Consider the following 21,512-nt stretch of genomic DNA (forward strand, 5'->3'; position numbering starts at 1 on the left):
TCTAATAATGGCTTCTGACCTCCATTGCCTTTATCCACATGGACACAGACGGTGGTAGTGAGATGCCCTTCCCCCAGGCCATTACCCTCATTCGCCTGTCGGAGCTGGGAATAGCAATTCTCCCCAGAGGATTTCTCTTGTCTGGACTGTAGCTTAAAGAGAAAGTCAAAGGTAATCGGCCTAATAGTTGGGCAGACATCTTGATAGAGCAATGATAGTAATTGGCCTGAAATGTAGGGAAAAGTGCAGTGTTTTATTTGGTTCAGAGATCCTCCCACACACATCTATTATCGGAGCACACTCCGTCAAGAGCAGCCAGGAGCGCCGGAAGCCTCTGTGATATGAAACAGAAGGAAGGATGTTAGATGGGTGTTGACCAGCCATCACACTAAATATACCTTTGACGCAGGGATGTCTTTTGTGTTTTGGAGAGAAGCAGCCTGCTTTCAGAAATGAGTTTCATCTCAGGGTACAACAGAGTGGCATTCTTGAAGCACGGTGCAGATTTCGGGGAGGCTAGCCTCCACTTGTATAAAAATCCCATTTCCTGGGCTAACTCTCATCACCTGCCTTGTTTCCTCAACAAAAGTCCAACCAGGTTGACAAAAAGGAAAGCTGATAAGATTTCAAGAGTAATATTTAATTGGGTGTTGGGAAAAGGGGACTGAGAGAGGTGAACTCCTTCTATATTTCAGCAGTACTACCTAATTGTTTCTTTCCTCAAAAATTGTAGAAATGCTTCAAAGACAAGACCCGGGGTGGGGGGGGGGCATGGTGGGAATGTAAATTGATACAGCCACTAGGGAGAACAGTATGGAGGTTCCTTAAAAAACTAAAAACAGAACTACCATATGGCCCAGCAATCCCACTACTGGGCATATACCCTGAGGAAACCATAATTCAAAAATACACATGCACCCCAATGTTCATTGCAGCACTATTTACAGTAGCCAGGACACGGAAGCATCCTAAGTGTCCATCGACAGATGAATGGATAAAGATGTGGTACATATATACAATGGAATGTTACTCAGCCATAAAAAGGAACGAAATTGTGCCATTTGCAGAGACGTGGATAGACCCAGAGACTGTCATATAGAGTGAAGTAAGTCAGAAAGAGAAAAACAAACATCGTATAATATCACTTATATTTGAAATCTAGAAAAATGATGCAGTTGAGCTTATTTGCAAAGCAGAAATAGAGACAAAGACGTAGAGAACAAACATATGGATACCAAGGTGGCGGGGAGGTGGGATGAATTGGGAGATTGGGATTGACATATATACACTACTATACATAAGATAGATAACTAATGAGAACCTACTGTCTAGCACAGGGAACTCTACTCATTGCTCTGTGGTGACCTAAATGGGAAGGAAATCCAAAAATGAGGGGATATATGTATACGTATAGCTGATTCACTTTGCTGTACAGCAGAAACTGACACAACATTGTAAAGCAACTATATTCCAATAAAAATTAATTTTAAAAAAAGACCTGGGGAAATTGAATGAAAACTACTCTTCACTGCAGTTTTTGCTTATTTTGGATTCTCCCACCCTCTGAGATGCGTGCGCGTACGCACATACATACACACACACTTCAACGATTATTTACCAAGGACCTACTGTGTGCCAAGCATTGAGAATACCTGGGTGATCAGTTCAGATCTGGTCTCTTCCTCATGGAGCTTGATGAGAGAAGACAGATAGGTAAAAAGACAATTATAGGAATTAGGGGAAGATAGAGGAAAGGGTACAAAACCCAGGTTGAGGGCAGTAGGGAAGGAAGATGCCTAGAAGCTGAGTGTTTTCTAAACTGAGACTTAAGGATAAATACCTCAGCTAAAGGGCAAGGAGGCCTTCCAGCCCAGCACAGAGCCTATGCAAAGACCTTAGTCCTTTTCCCTGGGACTGTGGTAGCAAAGAGCTTCCTCTCTTCGCTGCTCTATCTCTGAGGATGTTAGGTTGGAGAACAGGGAGCTTTGACCTCGGCCATGTCAATTTCCACCAAACCGTCCCCAGACCCAGATGCTCAGTGGGAATCTAGCTCTACTTTGCTGTCCGAGTGACTTCTGAACATGCAAGCTGGATAATGTCATGTTTATGTTTAAAATTTTTCATTTGCTCCCATTGGTCCCAGAATAAAATTTAACTCATCCACATGGTCTCCAGGGCTCTAGATGATCTGGGTTTCTCCAGACTCATCTTAGGTCACTCTCTTCCTTTTTAGCTACCCTCCAGCCACGTGGGATTCAGTTCTGCTGTTTTCCACCTCAGGGCCTTTGCATCAGCTCTTCCTTCTGCCTGGGATACTCCTGGGATATTCTTTCTTGCTTGCTTTTTTTTTTTTTTTTGCTGCGAGGCTTGCAGGATCTTAGTTCCCCGACCAGGGATCAAACCTCGGCCCACTGCAGTGGAAGCACGGAGTCCTAACCACTGAACCGCCAGGGAATTCCCCTGCCTGGAATACTCTTCACCTCGCTTTTCACTTGGCTGTTCCAGCTCACCCTTATATGTCCCCTGCATAGAATAGAGACGCCCTCCCTGACTGTCCTTCCTCAGTAGCTTCCTCCTCTTACTCCCTATCGCAGTATCCTATTCTCTTCAAAGCACATATCACAATTTTTATTTGATTTGGTAATTTTTTTGGCCTGTACTCTCTATGACAGTGGAAGTTCTGTGAGGGCAGGGACTGTGTCTGTCTTAGTCACCATTGTATTCACCAGTGCCTTGTAGGGTGCCTTGCATATAACAGTTGCTCAGTTAATAAAGTAAACCCTATGTCAAGGACTGTGGCAGGTCTGAGATCTCACCCTCATTGTCAGCTAACACAGGAGCCGGCCACAGTCTCATAGATGTTATCAGAAGAGGAGGTGCTCCTGGGTCAGAGACAAAAGACTGTATTCCTCAGAACAATGTAATATCCACAGTATCAGCATATGTGCCAGTTCCAAGCCCCAGTTGCCACAGGGCAACACAAACAGAGCCAGGTGTTACCTACACAGGCAGTGGGTTACATGACAGGAGAGAAACTCTGAATTTACTATCCTTGAGTCTCCAAATGGGCCGTGAGCCTGCTCATTCTTTTCTCCAGAGGGAGACATTATCTTTATTTATACTGGGCACTAACTAAACTTGCCCTTTGCTCTGGACACAGACACTGTCTCTATCTCCCAAGGCTGTTCACTATACAGACAGCCTTTAAAAAAAGATAGTCCAGAGCTAAGGAGTCAGTGCCTCTGCTCATAAGACATTCAGGAACACAAGACACCCATGGCAAATTGTCTCCTAACATCATGTGAAATTGCTGACTTTTGACCTGCAAAAGCAGTTACTTCGTATGATTCAACCTAATGCTTTTTGAATGAAAGAAGGAAGGGAGGATGAATAGATGAAACAAATCGATAGCCACTTGGATGCTTCTCAGCCCACCTTTATTCTGCCAGCCTCAAGGAGTTGAGCCTGCAGTGATAATTGTTAGACACTAAGGACATTGGCTTGGGAATTCCTTGGCGGTCCAGTGGTTAGGACTCTGTGCTTTCACTGCTGAGGGCTCGGGTTCAGTCCCTGGTCAGGGAACTAAGATCCTCAAGCCACGCAGCGCAGCCAAAAAAAATTAAAAAAAAAAAAAGAAGACGAAGAAAATTAATTGGCTTGATACTGATTTTGAAAAAGCAGATACACTGATTGAGTTCTCCTAGTGCCGGAAACCAACCACACCCGGATTCTGGAAGAAGAGAGCTGAGAAGTGAAGCACTATGGAAAGAAAGCACTACGGCGTGGTTTGGCTTTTCAGTCCAGAGTGGGAATAAATGGGAAATTCGGTTTAAAGGAAAACCTCCCTTACTATTCACAGGTGACTCCATTAGGGACAATTAGACTTCCTAGTCTTTCCTGCATAGCACCAAGCCAATGTCCCCAACTCCCCAAGGACTGTGTCATGTCATCTTTGGGGCATAGTGGCTTTTGATCATCTTAGTAATTTAGAACCTGAAAGTCTAAATGTGTTTATTTGAATGTAAGGCAAAATTAGGTTAATAATAATCATAATTTTAAAAGAGTATGACTACTTCTGTGCAGACCCAAATCAACATGAAAAAGTTCCAAAATGATCCCTTTGAAGGCATTACTTGAGAGTACCCATAGCAAGGTAAATCACAAAATAAGATGGCTATACAGGTTAGAACAAGGGTGAACTAATTGATTTTCATGAAAAATAAGATCTGCAAAAAGCTAGGCATAAAAGGCCTTTTGTACCACCCCAAACCTACTACTTAATGAATCCCCAAATCATGCCAAAATTGATCAGTCTTATGTATTTAGACTTCTCTTTCTTTAACGCAGGGGATTTTTTTGCTCTATAAATCTGAGATCAGGAGCCACCACTGTCATTTGGAGAATCACTCTCTATCCCTAAGGCTAAAAGCTGATATCCCACATCTCAGACCGAACCTCACATTGACAGGATGATATTGGGGCAGGGTGGGGCTTACAGTGTTTAAAAACTTGCCAGCATTCAAACTTGGAAAATTGTAGTTTTTAAATCCAGTTAAGTAGTTTCTTTTGAAAAAGCAAAAATTGCAGCAGTATTAGCCCCATATTCCTGCCTGGGCTAATCACATGGAGAGCAGTGGTTACATCCATGCATTGTTCAAGTTGCCCTAGTCCCCACCCATCCCTGTTCTCATCCTTCTCTCACTTCTCCCTACCGGTCCTGTGTAGGCATCTGAGGTTACTACCACTGCTCCTGAAAAACAGTGGATGGCTGACTATTAAATTGCTTCACCAGCAGGCAGAGAAAAAAGTAATTGTTCAATTTCTCTCTTTTTCAGATTCAGTGCAGGACTGTCCACGTAACTGCCATGGGAATGGCGAATGTGTGTCCGGGCTGTGTCACTGCTTTCCAGGATTTCTAGGAGTAGACTGTGCTAAAGGTATTTACCACCACTTCCCTGCTATGACTGGAAAATAGAAAATAGGCTTCTCAAAAGGGGTGGGAGAAGGGGCACTAAAGTAGCCTCCCCAGAAAATTCCACTGGGATATCTTGTAAACCCATGCATGCTACACGTCCTAACGCTTTGGCAAAGAGTAGACTTCAATGTATGACAGCTGGCCAATATACCTATAAGAGCAGGGCAGGTATCCTTGGCATTGAGGTGTGCTGAGAAGAAAGATTTGCTAAAAATGAGATGGTAGATTTCCTGTAAAAGCAGAAGTGAATTACCATCACTCCTTTCTTATAATCATTAACGTCCATGTAATGGAAGATTAAGCATCTCAGGGTTAGTAAATTTCATTCATTCTGGCCAGCTGTGCTCTTGATCTAGGAAGTGCTATTTAGCTTGGCGGAATTGGTTTTAAATTGTATTATTAATTTATCTACACTGCTTTGCACAGAATGATGGGGGCCCTGGGATTCTTGGGGGGAAAGTATTATAAGAAAGAAAATGACTCTCACAAGAACAGAGGACTTAGGGCTGCATACCTAGGTAGCAAGAGACCTTGAGCTTGACCTTCAAGCAGTGCGATCACAGGCGAGTGCAGTGGAGAGCAGAGGTTCTCACACTTTTTAGACATGGTATGTGCACACACACACACAAGTATACATTCTAGATAAATACAACCGTAAAATTAAAATGAGACTTTCACAAACAACACTTCATGTTTCTTTTCTATTCTGTCCTGTTTCACTTTTTAAAAATGAAATACACTGACTACACTGATTCCCCACCCGCCAGTGAGTCTGAAAAACAGTGATGGAGAGGTTCCAGGCCCTTGCTGAGGAGTCAGGCATTCCTGGGTTCCAATCCCAAACTCAGCCATTCAGGACCTCTGTGATCTTGAGCAAGTGATCTAACATTTCTGAATCTCCGTTTCCTCCTCTGGGAAAGTGGGAAAATCCTTCCTAAATTCATTGTGAGGATGGAATGCAAGAACACACCCCAAGCTCTTAGCAGAACACATTGTGAGCCCTCGGAGGGTTTAGTTTTACCATCTTTTATTTACATATGTCATAGTATATTTACTTATACATTCATATAATATTTTCATCCTTTTATGTGCTCTTCATTAAAAAACCATCCTACCTTGACGTTCTGAGAGGGAGGCAGTCATTAATCAAGCCGCTCTGGAAAAGCTAAATCACAATGGCTTGGGAAAATCGTGTTTCAGATATTCACAGTATTTCAAAGATTTGCAATCCCCATCCTTCTGAATGCTGACTGATCAGTGAATAGGGCTCTTTTAAGTGCCTGAAGTTCTGGATTTGGTTGCACGTGTGTGAGACTCGTTCCTAGATGACACCACCTATGGATACGTTCATAAAGTTTTGGTAAACCTGTCAGATACAAAAGGAAAAGAGAGCACGAAGCCACCGGACCGTTCTCTTGGCTGCTTTTCACCTTGGCACGCTCTGCCCCGGGGGCATGTGGACACGTGCCCAAGCAGACACTGGAGCCTGGTGCTTCTCGCAGCCAGCCCTTTGCTCCGGTTCTGAAGGGCTCTGATGAGGCAGGTAGATGACACCCTGCCGCACGGTGCCATGTACTTTTCAGAGCGAAGGCTTTAAAGGAGGGAAAACCTCAGTAGCGTCTGAATGGCTTTCCTTGCGTAATCTAATTTCCTAGGAGTGAAGGCCTTAATGAGAGGAAGGACAGAATAGTCCTTTTTTCTGTGGCTGCAAATGGGCTGAACCCTCAGCTGCAGGGCCTGTGAGCTGTAAATGTATATTAACACTGACACACATCAATGTATTATTAATCCTAAAAACGGTGTGTGCTCTGACTGCACATCCAAGGATCAGCCTTTCAGCCCTAAGTACCCCAGCCATTTAAGAACTCTTCACTCTCGATCCATTTGCAGATGAGCGTCCATTCTGCATTATGGATCTGTAATGGGGTGTGCATTTAGCTGCTTAAAAGGCCTCTCGGTGTGCGTTTTCCATTCACCACCTGTACTGTGGCTGGGCGCACGCTCCGAGCATGCATTAGCCATGGTATATAATTGATCCTCACAAAACAAATATCGAGTGGCTGTTAGTAGTTCCTCCTGCATACTCAGAAGCTGTTCCTGAAATCGGCCTCTGAACTTGTATATTTTAATTCAGCTGTTGATGCCTACAGTGGACAAAATTGAAGTGTTTAGAGGCTAAAATTGCTTTCTCCTTGTTTCCCCATTTATTCTTGGCAAAGTTGGCTTAAGAATGTCAGGAGTAAGCTTCTACCGCTTTGCCCTAAAGATGTTACTTCCTTAGTATTTTTGAAATTCAAGCTACTTCATTAACAATGACGGTCTTTGGAAACACTCTAAACCCTTGTTTCCCACACTTTGCTCTTTCATGTACCACCTTTATGTTTTTTGCCAAATTCATGGGCCATCAGAATTTTTATTTCCTTCACATATTTCTTTGAGTCTACCCATTAGGTTTACATAGATGAATTTATTTTAAAAGGACTCAGGTCAAAATGAAAAGTTAAAAAAGAGAAAATTGGAATCCATTGCAATAAATAGGAAATGTTGGTGCCGCCTTTAAATCTACTGAGAAAGGAATATTTCCCTTTTTTTTAAATTTTATTGAAGTATAATTGATTTACAATGTTGTGTTAGTTTCTGGTGTACAGCAAAGTGATTCAGTTTTATATATTTTTTTTTTCGTATTATTTTCCATTATGGTTTATCAGAGGATATTGAATATAGTTCCCTGTGCTATACAGTAGGACCTTGTTGTTTATCCATCCTATATATACTAGTTTGCATCTGCTAATCCCAAACTCCCAATCCATCACTTCCCCACCTCCCCCTCTGCCTTGGCAACCACAAGTCTGATCTCTATGTCTGTGAGTCTGTCTCTGTTTTGTAGATAGGTTCATTTGTGTCATATTTTAGATTCATATAAGTGATATCCTAGGGTATTTGTCATTCTCTTTCTGACTTACTTCGCTTAGTATGATAATCTCTAGGTCCATCCATGTTGCTGCAAATGGCATTATTTCATTCTTTTTTATGGCTGAGTCATATTCCATTGTGTGTATATATATACCACATCTTCTTTATCCATTCATCTGTCGATGGACATTTAGATTTTTTCCATGTCTTGGCTATTGTAAATAGTGTACTATGAACATAGAGTGCATGTATCTTTTTGAATTATAGTTTTGTCCGGATATATGCCCAGGAGAGGGATTGCTAGCTCATATGACAACTCTATTTTTAGTTTTTTGAGGAACCTCCATACTGTTCTCCATAGTGGCTGCACCATTTACATTCCCACCAACAGTGTAGGAGGGTTCCCTTTTCTCCACACTCTCTCCAGCATTTGTTATTTGTAGACTTTTTAATGATGGCCGTTCTGACTGGTGTGAGGTGGTACCTCATTGGAGTTTTGATCTGCATTCAAGAAAGGAATCTTTGCACTGCCCTGAGCAATCAGTCTCAGTCAGCTTCTCACACATTCATTTCACATCGAGAATCCCCACATTGGGTCCTACTGTATATATAGCACATGTGAGGCAGCCTGGCTCCTAGAGAAATTCAAGCCTTGAGCATCTCATCTCCTAAGTATGGGCTCCTGAAAAATAACAAAATTCACTACCTACACCTGTGTGATATAGCGAGCACCCAGTAAAAATAGGCACACAGATTTAACTCTACCAGCTTCAAATGCGTAAACCTAATGATCAGCTCCTGATTTACTTGTGGTCGGTTAAGCCTCCATTTCGGATAGTTTTATTAACAACTAATAGTTATTACGTATTAAAGATGTACCAGGCATTGTGTAAGTACATAATACATACTATCTTATCTGTTCTCATATCAACAATGTGAGATAAATCCTATTTTAACCACCACCCCCCCAATATTTTAAGCTTTTTATATTAAAAGCATTTTTGTCTTGCAGTCAAGTTGCAAAAACAGCACATAGAGTTCCCAGAGTTCACTCAGCTTCCCCTAATGTCAACATTTTAAATTATCAAAGTTCAGTTAGTGAAACCAGGAAATTAACATTGATCGATGCTATTGACTAATTCACAGACTTGTTTCTAATTTTGCCCTTTTTTTTTTCTGGTCCAGATCCCGCATTGTGTTTAGTTGTCATGTCTCCTTAGTCCCCTCCAATCTGCGAGGGCTCCTCACTCTTTTCTTGTCTTTCATGACCTTGACCGTCTTGAAGAGTACTGGTCAGGTATTTTTTAGCTTGTCCCTGGATGTGGGTTTGTCTGATGTTTACTCGTGATTAGATGGAGGTTATGCATTTTTCGCAAGATGCTATGCCCTCCTCGGTGAATCCTATCAAAGATGCATTTCTGATCTTTAACAAGAAAAAGATTCAAATGTGGTTGTGTGTGTGAGCATGTGTGTACCTTCTCCTCACCCCTCACGCCTAAGGCAGAGATGCTTGGGTGGCCGTATCCCATGGGTCCAGCACAGTCTGTCAGTGACTATGACACATTGCTACTCACAAACAACTTTTGAGCCCAGGAAGCTCGTAGGTGTTAGCAGGGAGTGACCTGGAGCAGCCAGGGTGAGGTAATCGAGCTAGCAAGTGCAGAGAGGAGAGACAGCTGGTCCCTAGGCCCCTGCTACCCTGAACAGTGCATGCCATCTCCCGGCCGTGGCCCACAATCATGTCCCTTCTTTCTTGATAAAAGCCCTTAGGAGGGCCCGAGCCCAGGTCCACCCGCATCACAAACTCGCATTCCCCTTTGTTCCTGCACTGCCAGCTGTGCCCAGGATGCCTCGGGTCTGTCAGTTTCTGCTACTGTAGGCAGCCGGCAGACTCAGGCCCTCCTGCCAGAGGGAGAATTCGCCACATTAGCAAGAGAGATTCCCATCACATCCGAGCGGCCGGGTGTATGTCCAAGTGACAGAAATGCGGATTTACTCTCCTGACCTCATGCTGCACCTCCCGTGCCCTCGGATGTGCGGTGCAGACGACAGCTCCTTGTCTCCTGATAAACCTGCCAGTCTGCATCAGGCATCCGAAGACATCCTCGCAGTGAATGGAGGAAGCAGTCAGCATGAATTTGCAGGGCATTCATTCCTCAGCCCCCACCAAACTGGGGGCTCCGAGGGGCTCAGACGTCAAAGTGGAACTGACCCTCACCCCAAAAGAATGTATGAGGGTTCTAACACCTTGTTCCAAATCAGTCAAGGGGACCAAGCTTATTCATGCATCCAGCAAATGCTTATCATGTGCCTGCTGTGAGCCAGGTGCTGCACTAAGCACCAGAAATACAATGATGGGCAAGAACGCCAGGGCCTGCCTTCTGAGAGCTTCCGGTCTGATGGATGCACGTGATAAGTAAGTGGGAAATGTAAGCGTAAGTCCAAAATGCTGGGTTTTGGGCTCTGAACGCTATAGATGTTATTAAGGAGAAGATGAGGAAGTTCATGAAGCAGCAAAGTGTGGATCTATGAAAATAGTCAATTAGTATCGGGGAATGTGAAGAAAATTCCATGGAGGGAGAGTCTAGTAAAGGAGCAACACTGAATAGTGTCTTCTAGCACAGAATTTCATTAATTGTTTAATGCAGTAAGCAATCTGTTCAGATTCGGAGCTTGAGGAAAGATGGCGTTTCTTTCCCAATAACTTGTACCATTTTCCATCAGGTGCCTCTCTTGTCCAGCTAGAACCGTGCTCATGATTCAGTTATTGTTTAGTTTATGGTTTTTTCTGTTATTACTAATCCCCTTGCATGACTTTCTCATTACTATACTTCTATGCTATTTGTTGTGGGCTAGATGCTTTTTAACTCTGATTCCTTTTTCTTTCATTGACGTTTATTGGAAGGTCTCTCAATGACTTAAGATGCTTCCTTGGGTTGCGTGTAAAGCAGTCTTGCCTTTCAGAAGACATCCAAGGCTTCTGATGATCTTGTTTTGACACTGGCTTCTCAGATGGCATATTTGGTGCTGAGCTTAAGGCCCCGACCTGAAGTAGAAACTTAACACACCAGAGCCTTCCTTGTGCGGTAACGCGTGTTTAATAGCGATTAGAAATGACAACGCCCGCTGCTGATCAGCTGTCAGGGGAGGCCCGGAAATGCCACAACCACGGGAACATGAAGTCTTCTCTCCGGGGGTCGGTCTCCGCTCCTACCCAGTGTCTGTGGAGCCTTGAAAAAACAGAACGGGGATCTTGCCATTTTTCTCCCATTACCTGGCAAACGTACCCACTACTCAGTCCTTCTCGGCCAAGCTCTAGCACAAAAGTCAAATCATCATCATCATCGTCATCATTGCTGACATTTATTGAGTTCTTACTATGAGCCAACCACTGCACTAAGCAACTGCATAATTATCTCATTGCATCATTAATTGTCCTATTTTATAGATGACTATTATCCCCTTTTACAGAGGAGGAAAATGAAACACAGAGAGGTTAAGTAACACGCTCAAGATCACTCAGCTCATAAGCGGTATTGCTAGGATTCAAACCAAGCAATTGGCCTGGCCTCTTAACGCTAGACCAGCCACGAGATGGATTCACCTCAGAAGATGTGAGGTGTAAGGAAGACGTGCTTTGCAAGTTTGTGTGGCAGTTGCACACTAGGATTTGGGTTTGAACCCCAGAAACCTTAAGGAGAGGAAACTAGGGTTTACTAGGTAGAGAGTGGCAAAGCAGGCATTTGAAACAAAGTCTGTCTGACATCGGAGCCTGTTGCCCTGAACCACTGTCCTCCCAGCCCCAAGCTGGGACATTCCATCACCTCCCTCATCTTATCATTCGCCAACTCCTGTTTCATCGACCTCCAACACATTGTTCTCCTATCCTCACAGCCACTGCCCTGTTCACTTGGCCACCAGCTCTCCCTGATGGCATTCCTCCTACTCACCACCTGCGGCGTTCTCCCAGAGCTCTGAGGAACATGACACTGCTCTCCCCAAACACCTTCAGTGGCTCCCAGTTGCCTCTCACAGTGGTTGTCAATCTTTGGTTTAAAGACATTTATCTGGGGAGATTGTTATAAATGCATATTCCCAGGCTCTTCCCCCGTGCCAGCCGGTGCTGAAGTGGTAGGACTGGTGTGTAACTCAGGCACGTGCACGTTTTTAATTATCCTCCAGTAGGGCCCTGATGCTGGTGACCAGGGGCCATATGCTGAGAATAAATAACATATTTCTTAGAATGAGGTTCAAGGTCTTCCATGATCTGAGCTCCTTTGGCACCATCTCCCGCTAAGTCCCATACACCATAGATTCCAGCTACTTGTCCCTCACAGACACCACGGCCCTGCTTCTTCCTCTCTACTCATGCCATTTTCTTGGCTGGAATGTTCTCATCCTTCCCAGACTTTCCTATCAAACCACTGCTGATCCTTGAGGACCAAGCTCCCAGGTCACCACCTCCCTGATGCACCCACAGAGAGAACCCTGCAGTCACACAGGACTTGGCGACACCTTGGCAGTGGCCCTTCATCCTGTGTCGTGTTCTAGCTGGGGGGTTACATCGGTTTCTCCCACTGGATCACAAGCTTCCAGCCGTTTTCTTTGTATCTCCCTGCACCTAGTTTGGCACCCAGGAGATAGTAGGTGCTCTCTAAATGTCTAGGGGCTTGAATTTAGGGGTCAAGGATCATACAGATGAAAACATTGCTGGAAAATGTACAAGACAAAGTGAATGCTAGAAAACAAGATTCTAATTTGTTGGATTAATCACACAGGGATAAATCAGCCAGCATCGAGACACAAATTTCAATGAAGGAAGGGAGAGAGCAAGTGAGGGAGGGAAAAAGGAGGAATGAAGAAAAGGAGGAACCAACAAGAGTTTACAGAAAAGAAATACCATTTGTTCTGCAGTTTACCTGCATCATCTCAGAAGGACAAAGCTATTAAGAATGGAAGCTGTAGAGTTTGAATTGGCTAGGTTTGAATTCATGCTCCTCTAGTTAACTGTTCCCATTTTAGAAAATTACTTAACCTCTCTGGGCCTTCGTTGTCTCATCCATAAAATGGGGACAGTAGCAATACCACCTGATGGATTGCTGTGAGGACTAAAAAGTCAATGCGTGTAAAGCATGTAGAACCATGCTCGGCATGTATTAAATGCTCCATAAATATTAGCACTAATCTTCACAAGCCTTTGAAATCATTGTTAATATCCCTATTTTACAGGAGAAACAGAGACTTAGAGAAAATAAGCTACTTGCCGAAGGTCACACTGCAGGCTAGATTTTGAGGCCATGTCTGGCTGACTTTGAGGCTTATGGCCCTAACTTGGTTTTCCTAACTTGGCAGGAAGATCCCCGAAAAGGGGGGCAGTGACCACGCACTCTCAAAGCCCTCACAGACAGCGCAGCCGCCTGACTCTCCTGGCTGGCTTCACCCCCCACCCTGCTTTCCCGTCTCCCCATCAGTTCCTCCCCTTAGTGGACGTCTGCGCTCAGGAGAGAGATGACAAGCCCCTTCATCCCCACCAAAGGTGTAGGGGTCCTCCCCACCGCCCCAGAAATGCTTTCCTCAGAGCATCCTTAGCAAAGAAGCCACTTTCCCCTTTCACAGCTGGCCTCACCTCTCTCAGGGAAAGATGATCAGATCCCGCCTGTCCTTCCTGGAACCACCTAGGATGTTCCTTCAGACCCTCCATCTTTCACACCTGTCTTCCTCTGCCACCCCAGCTGCTCTCCGCAATCTCCTGTAATGCAGACAGGCCAGGGGCCATGGCTGCTGCCCACAGGAGCCATTCCACCACCCATTGCAGTTCGAGGCTGAATCCCACCCCTCCTTCGTCCCACCCCTGACCTGAGAAAACGTGCAGGAATTCCTTGGCAGCAAGAACCCAGGAGGTGGAGTTTGAAGCCGGGCCCTTGGTTCGTGCTTTGCAGAAAGTGAGTCTCCACACTTGGCGAAGGCACCTTTGATAAAACAGTCGAAGAACCTCTGCACATATTCAGCACGAAGTGCGTGCCAGGCACTGCGCAAAGGGTTTAACCAGAGTGATCTTGTGTCATCCTCACGTCATGCATCATTATCATCCCCATTTCACAGCTAAGGAAACTGAGGCTCAGAGAAGTTAAGGTACTAGCCCAGGTATGGCTTTAGAACCCTACGTATCAGAATCACCTGTTAACTCACAGCTTGCTGGCTTCTCCCCACCCGCCCCCCAAAGTTTCCGATTCAGTAGGCCTGGAGTGCTAGCATCAGCCTGGAGAGCTTGTTAGATATCCAAACCCTCAGGCCCCACGCCAGACCCTCTGAATCAGAATCTCACTCTCACAGCATCCCCAAATGACTTATGCACACATCCAAGTCTGAGTCTGGATGACGTTGCCCTTGGACTCTGCTCATATGGCCCAAAGAGAACTGAACAGGAGCAGCGCTACCACTTTTATCTTACTTCTCCCCAGCTTGCCGAGCAGGTGTGGAGGATGCCTGCCTCCCCAGTTTGGAAGCTGCAGTGCCCTTTATGTGGTGCCCTCATGTGAGTCCATGCCTCTAGAACGTGGCCATTCCCGCTGTTTCCCATGCTTGTTGCATCACCAAACATAAATCACTTGGCAGGACCTACCTCAGTCAGCCCTCCCCAAGTCAAATCGCTTCTGAGACTAAAAACTTTTTGTTTCCTTTTTAAACTACTAGATAAGTTGCAGAACAGTCTTAGAAAGCAGAGTGCCTGACCCCGGAGAAACTTGCTGTAGGTGTGATGCGTACAGAGGTGGGGAAGTACTCTGGTTTTAGAAAAAACTTCCGTATTGGGAAATAAACCATTCTTTAGAGAGGTCAGCTGGGATGGGTGCTGGGAAAGAGAGTGTTTCCCCCCTCTTGTCTCTTTATGATGTGATGATTTGGAACAATTTTCTCCTAATAAAAATAATGATAATAAAATCAAATCTATAGATTTCTTACTATGTGCCAGGCATTGTACATGGCACTTCACAGGCATTATTTCATTTCATCCTCTTAAAAACACCATGGGTTTTTAATCCAGAATTTTTGTCCCATTTTAAAGATAAGGAAATTGAGGTGAAAAATAGTGTCCATAGTTACACAGCTGGTAAAAACGAAGGGAAATTCAGGCTAACTCATAACCCTACACTGCCTGGTACTGTTCTACCTGCTGGGGAGAAGGCGGTGAATAAACAGACCTTCCTGTCTTGGGGAAGCTCCCACACTTGTGGATAACGAGACACCAATAATTTGCAAGCTGGTCTCAATGCTTAAAGCATAATAAGAATGAAAAGCTACTTCAATCTAGACTTGAGCTGCAAAAAGCTTATTGTGTACTCTGAAAATTTTAAATATTCATTATATAATTAATGCTGTTCAGTCACAGACACACACAAAAAAAAAACTTAAACTTTTTTAAGAACAGCTTAAGCACTTATCGATTGAGAACTTTTATAACTCTCAAAATGGAGGCATCCCCATATCTCTACAGGTATTTTAAATGAGTTGAATTAATCATAGGCTTAAAAGTCTCTTGCGATCTTCGTTAACTTCCCTGGGTTTAATTAAAACATCTGTGCACTTTTAATTTATCGATTCATCCAACTCATATGTCATGTTTTTAACACACCCCAGCATGCTCTGCATCATTTTTAACCCGATTTCCACTTAACTAAAGCAATTAAATTCACCCCGGATTAATTAAAGCATCCATACTTTCGTGCTTAAGTCAGCCCGTGCTTCTTTCCCCACATGGCTTCTGAATGTCAGAGATCTGACACACCTGATGAGTTTTTCGTCCTTCTGGAAATTCTTCCCTGAATCACTTCCTGGCTTATTAATATGCCATCTGACAGAACGGGAATGAGGAAGTGGGTGCACCTGAACTTTGGCCCTCTGAGCCGGAGACTCTGCCCCCGTCTGTCAGAAGCATCCTTCGCTTTCCTCTCTTCACGGGGGGCCTGCTGGATCTTGCGCCCCCCCCCCCCCGCCACCGCACTGAGACCAACTAGAGTGTCTGAGTGGTCCAGGCAGGAAGGTGGTGGGGGGCTGTTCTGGTCAGAGGCGATCATCGTGAACAGAATGCCTGGTGATCTTTGCGTTTATACTTTCGTCATTGCTCCTTAGTTCTGTTTTCCAACCTCCTCACTCTTCCTACAAAAACAGTCCTTTCTTGTCCTGACCATTTAATAGGGAGGGAAAACTGAGGCACCAGCGTCAACAGGCTTCTCCGTTGGGCATGGGATGCCAGACAGCTATTCAGATAGGGACAAGTGATCCCCCTAGAAGCTAGTTTGGATTTCTGCCCCTACCCACTGTGACAGAGCCCGTTTCCCCTCAGCCATGGCAGTGTTGGGGGTTATCAGTCTTTTAGATTTTTTTGTTGTTTTTTTGTTTAATTTTTTAATTGAAGTACAGTTGATTTACAGTGTTGCGTTAATTTCCGTTGTACAGCAAAGTGATTCAGTTGTACATATATATACATTCTTTTTTTTAATATTCTTTTCCATTATGGTTTATCATAGGATATTGAGTATAGTTCTCTGTGCTATAGAGTAGGACCTTGTTTATCCATTCTATATATAAAAGCTTATAGATCTATTTTAATCTAAGTCAAGGATTATTTCTCATTTTTTATCTATACTTATTTAATTGCTAATGAAGCTGAGAATCTTTGCATACTTTTATTGGCAGTGTATAATTATATTTATATGTCCTTTGCCCAGGTTTTCATTCGTTTGTCTGTTTTTATTGATTTGTAAGAGCTCTTTGTGTATTTCATATATCAAACTTTATTCTGTGAAATATGTTAGAAAATATTTTTTCCCAGCGTTGCTCATCCTTCAGTTTTGTTTAGGGTGTTCTTTATCATGCAGAAGATTTAAATTTTAAGTGATCAAATCTGATCTTCTTGGTTTCTAGAATTTATGTCTTTTTTATATATTCCACTCTCAAGAAAATAAAATTAGTCTTCAGTATTTTTTCTAATACTGTTGTAGTTTTTTTTTTTTTTCTATTTGGATCTTTAATCTGTATCGGATTTATTTCTGAGTATAGTACGCAGTAGAGGTCAAACTTTATTGTCTGCCAAATACGGTGTCTAACACCGCCCTGTAAGATGTTATGGAAAAACGCAAACGAACTTGCAGGCCAACCCCATAGATTGTCAATTGCAAGGATCGAGCAAGAAGCAAAGCTTGCCTTTCCTGACTTCTGCTCAGCACCAAGCTGCGTCCACAGTCTCGAAAGACAATGGGACACCAGTTTTGGTTTCGAGGACACTGAACTTTGTTTGCGTCACCTCCATGATCCAAATATTATATCCTCAATTGCTTCAGGAGACTCAAGGCATCTTTGTTTCTCTGTCCCTTTTCCCTACCACCTAACCCAGCTACTAAGACATATTAGCTTCTTCATAAGTGTTCATTGACTAACTGCGATGTGAGGCAACCAATTGTTAGTACAATTTTTGACACTTTACCCAGAGTGCTAGGTTCAAGTATTCTCAAGTCTTTTTTCCGGAAGGGTTTCAATCAGATTTCAAATCATTTTTAAAAGACACATTATTTGTTTTTTGTTTTTTAATTTTATTGAAGTATAGTTGATTTATGATGTTGTGTTCATTTCTGCTGTACAGCAAAGTGATTCAGTTATACGTGTATATATCCTTTTTCATACTCTTTTCCATTATGGTTTATCAGAGGATATTGAATATAGTTCCCTGTGCTATACAGTAGGACCTTGTTGTTTATCCATCCTATATATAATAGTTTGCATCTGCTAATCCCAAACTCCCAGTTCGTCCCTCCCCCACTCCCCTCCCCCTTGGCAACCACAAGTCTGTTCTCTGTGAGTCTGTTTCTGATTTGTAAATAAGTTCATTTGTGTCATGTTTTATATTCCACATATAAGTGATATCATATGGTATTTGTCGTTCTCTGTCTGACTTCGCTTAGTATGATAATCTCTAGGTCCGTCCATGTTGCTGCAAATGGCATTATTTCATTCTTTCAGTGGCTGAGTAATATTCCATTGTATATATGTACCACATCTTCTTCATCCATTCATCAGTCGTTGGACATTTAGGTGGTTTCCATGTCTTGGCTATTGTAAATAGTGCTGCTATGAACACTGGGGTGCGTGTATCTTTTCGAATTATAGTTGTGTCTGGATATATGCCCAGAAGTGGGACTGCAGAATCATATGGCAACCCTATTTTTAAAAAGACACATTATTCGAAAGTCCCTCTGCATATCTAGCCCAGCCCACAAATGACTTGTCAATTTGCAGGCATTTTTCCCTCTGTCTGTCTGTCTGGCTGGGCCTCCTCAACCCCCTCTACCTTCTCACCAGGTAGTCGCTGTACTGTAAGCTCCAAGTAGATGGGACCCGTTTAACTTAAAGCAGCAGACACGGGTGGCTTGTCCTGTTACTTCCCACTGAGTAAATAACACTGATAATTCATTTCATCCCTTACAGAGAACTTTGGGGGGAGTAAAAAAAAGCTCCACCTTGATCATTAAAATGAGCTTTATACCATTTAGGTGAATCTAAATTGTGTCATTTTTTTTTGTCATCAGCCTGTTAACTTGTCAGTCCTTAGTGGCAGTGGTATATTTTTCTTCTGCGCAAGTCTTAGAGCTTCCATTTACTGGATGTAGTTAAACAGGAATAGTCACTTTGTGCAAACATTTTAATTAATTTTAAAAAGAAAGTTGAATGTACAGTGCTGTGCTCCTGGAAAGCCTTGGGAAGAGGGGAGAGAGACAGGGACATAAAACTTTCCACATGTGATTCCAGAACCATCTCCCGCCCACAACCAGAGAAGACTAGGGGAAGAAAAAGATGATGTCTTTCTATTAGTATTACTTGATGCTTTTCTGGTGGTGGTGGTGGTGTGTGTGCCTTTGAGACCTACTGCATTTTTAATTTTATTAACCCTTGAAGTCAGTCTGGAGATTCAGTTTGGAATTTCATAAGGGAACATCCGTTAATTACAAACCAGGTGTCAGCTACTGTTTTGAGTCCTCAGGCATTTTAGCACACTTAATGTTCCCATCAACTCTGAGAGAGAATTTTTTGATGGGGAACGTGGGTCTCAGAGAAGTACAGTGATCTTGTCAAAATCCCAAGGCTGGTAAGTGATGGGTCAGGATTTGAACCCAGGTCTTTCTGGCATCAAAACCCTTGTTCTTTCCACCTCTGTTCCATATCACTTCCAGGCAGGTGCAGTCAGAATTGTTTGTCCTATAACCTGTCATAAAAAAAAAAAAATCTTGTAGATTTAGTGGTAGTAAAACTATAAGAAAAGTTATTAATGCAGGAGGTCCCCACCTCACACGCAGCCTCTCAGATGAGGACCAGGCTGAGCCTTACATACTGTGATGCTCTGGGTTGAGTTGTGTCTGAGGATGAGTCTATTACCCTGAGGGAAGGAGTTCTCCATGCAGGTCAGGCCAGTGACCACTGGAGGGCGCTCATCTGACATTTGCCCTCTGTCCCATGGTAAATGGGTTACTAGAGAGCGTTGTTCTTCTTTAACCTGCCTTCTGCTTTTTTTATGTGACATCAGCGGAACCTGTCGAGTGCCCTGCTTTCTGGAGAACATCACAGTGTTTTTCATTTTCTGCCACCCTCCTGGTGAGCATACAGCAAACATATTGAAGGAAGGCTGCATTAAGAATGTGGAGAACTCCCTGACCTGACTATTCTCTACTTTTTTTTTCCCTGAGTAATTTAAGTAGGTCATATTTTCAATTTGATTTCCCAGGCACCTAGTTTTAAATAAAATCCATTCTTACCTTCTAGACAATCCAATTTTTTTTCAGCACTTCGAGTTTATGCAGAAGAAAAACAGTTACCATATGAATAAAGAAAATAATCCTAACTGTATTTTATCAATTAATAAAGACAATTGTTTCCTCCTTACGTTCTACCCTCTTCCACCTTTTGGGTGGAAGGAAAGTGCAATGGGAGCCCATTGGTGGTGATTTGATGTAACTTTCTCTGCCATCCAGGACAAGTTCAATATATAACCCTCATGTCAGAAACAGCCCTTGGAAGCTCTTATCACTAGGCATGGGTAGCCACGCTTCTTACTGTTTTCCTGTTTGAGTGTGCAAGGGAAGAAGTGCAAGTAAGAAATGATGCTGATTCTAGTCTTCCCACCAGGAGGTATCCCACAAGTGTTACCTAGATCAGAAATGGCAAGTGAGTTTTCTCTTGCCAACTCTGCCTGCTCCCAAGTCCCAGCCAGGGCGCTACATTGAAGGTTTTTAGGCTCTTCCTAGGCTCGGGAGGACAAGATGCCATGATCTGCCCCTGCAGAGGTGCAGGAAGGGAGAATAGTAGCTCATGTGCACTCATTTGCCCTCCCTGACCTAAAGCTTAGCATGAGTCTTATGGGGCACTGACATGGAACCAATTTACTTTGTCCTGGAAGCCCTCTCAGTACTTTGAGAAAGCCCATCATTTCTCATACTTGTTCGTACTTGCACGGTCTCTAATCTGAATCTTGGGCACCCTGGTTCAAAACTCTTTCCTCTACCCTCTCTCAGACAATCAGCATGGGTCGCAACTCTATAGATCTCTCTGCTCAAGTCTCTTGGAAATAGAAGGCATGCTCCCTACATTTAGAAAGAGTTTATCTAAATTTAACATGTAGCTTTGATGTTCTCTCTTTTGATCTCATTCTTCTTCTCTGGTAGATTCATAAGGATAAGAATTCTACTGGAAATGGTTGTTTTTACAACTATTCTAAAATAGAACATGGGGGTGGAGATAGCCCCTGGATCACATGTCAGCTGTTGAGATGTTTTTGTTTCATGTCAGTTTACAATTAGGGTCAATTACAATCAACACACACTTCACCAGAAAAAGGCATTGTATGTACAACATGAGGTCCACTCTAGAAATTGTTCTTTCCACACCTTTCATAAATGGCCATTTTGTGCTTGCCCACACGCCCACCACTTGGGAGTCCCTGAATGTCAGGAACATAACAGACATATTTACTCAATCAAGCCAACATTGATGAATGCAACACTGGAAGGAAATCAACAGTGATAAACATAGTCTTGTCCTTGAGTAGCTTACTGTATCTTTGGGAAATTAGACACAGAAGGAGAATTAATTACTATGAAAACTTAATAGAACATGACAACGAAAGGGGAACGGTAAGGTGGATGGGACCTTTACTAAGGAGCGATCTAATTAGGTATGTAATCGCGTCAGGGGATGGGGAGACCATTCCAGTTGCAGGCACACATGTACCTGTAGAATTCTTGGAGCCTGTGCATTCCAAATCACAGGTAAACCAGGAATTGTTAAAACACCCCTGTCGGTCATTTCTGAAGGTCCCTGAATGCCAGTTCCGTAGCCTGGAGCCATGACCTCATTTTAGGCTCATGGTGGAAGCCAGGTTGGAAATTCAGGTTCTTTACAAACTGATCCTGAAGTGAAAAGTCCAAAGTCTGAAGGTGACCACTAAAATCTCACTCTTGATGACCTCCAAAGGGGCAGTATTGGCACGGTTGAGGCCAAACTGGTTAAGAACTGTTGGTAATTCATACCAGACCATCCCCAGATTGTCAGCCTTCTTCCTATCAACAGAGGCAAGAGGGTC

At 43.4% G+C, this 21,512-nt stretch overlaps 1 protein-coding gene across 3 annotated transcripts in view; it reads left to right on the top strand.

Annotated features, from left to right (window-relative positions):
- The window catches only part of TENM2 (teneurin transmembrane protein 2), a 988,081-nt gene that overhangs the window by 810,405 nt on the left and 156,164 nt on the right, over positions 1-21,512 (top strand). For all 3 annotated transcript variants that reach the window (XM_061188437.1, XM_061188438.1, XM_061188439.1), the window contains one exon: positions 4,836-4,937. In XM_061188437.1, the coding sequence (XP_061044420.1) occupies positions 4,836-4,937 (102 nt within the window). The remainder of the gene's footprint in view (positions 1-4,835; positions 4,938-21,512) is intronic.

The sequence above is a fragment of the Eubalaena glacialis genome, chromosome 4 (genome assembly GCF_028564815.1).
Source record: "Eubalaena glacialis isolate mEubGla1 chromosome 4, mEubGla1.1.hap2.+ XY, whole genome shotgun sequence".
In the NCBI taxonomy this organism is placed as follows: Eukaryota; Metazoa; Chordata; class Mammalia; order Artiodactyla; family Balaenidae; genus Eubalaena; species Eubalaena glacialis.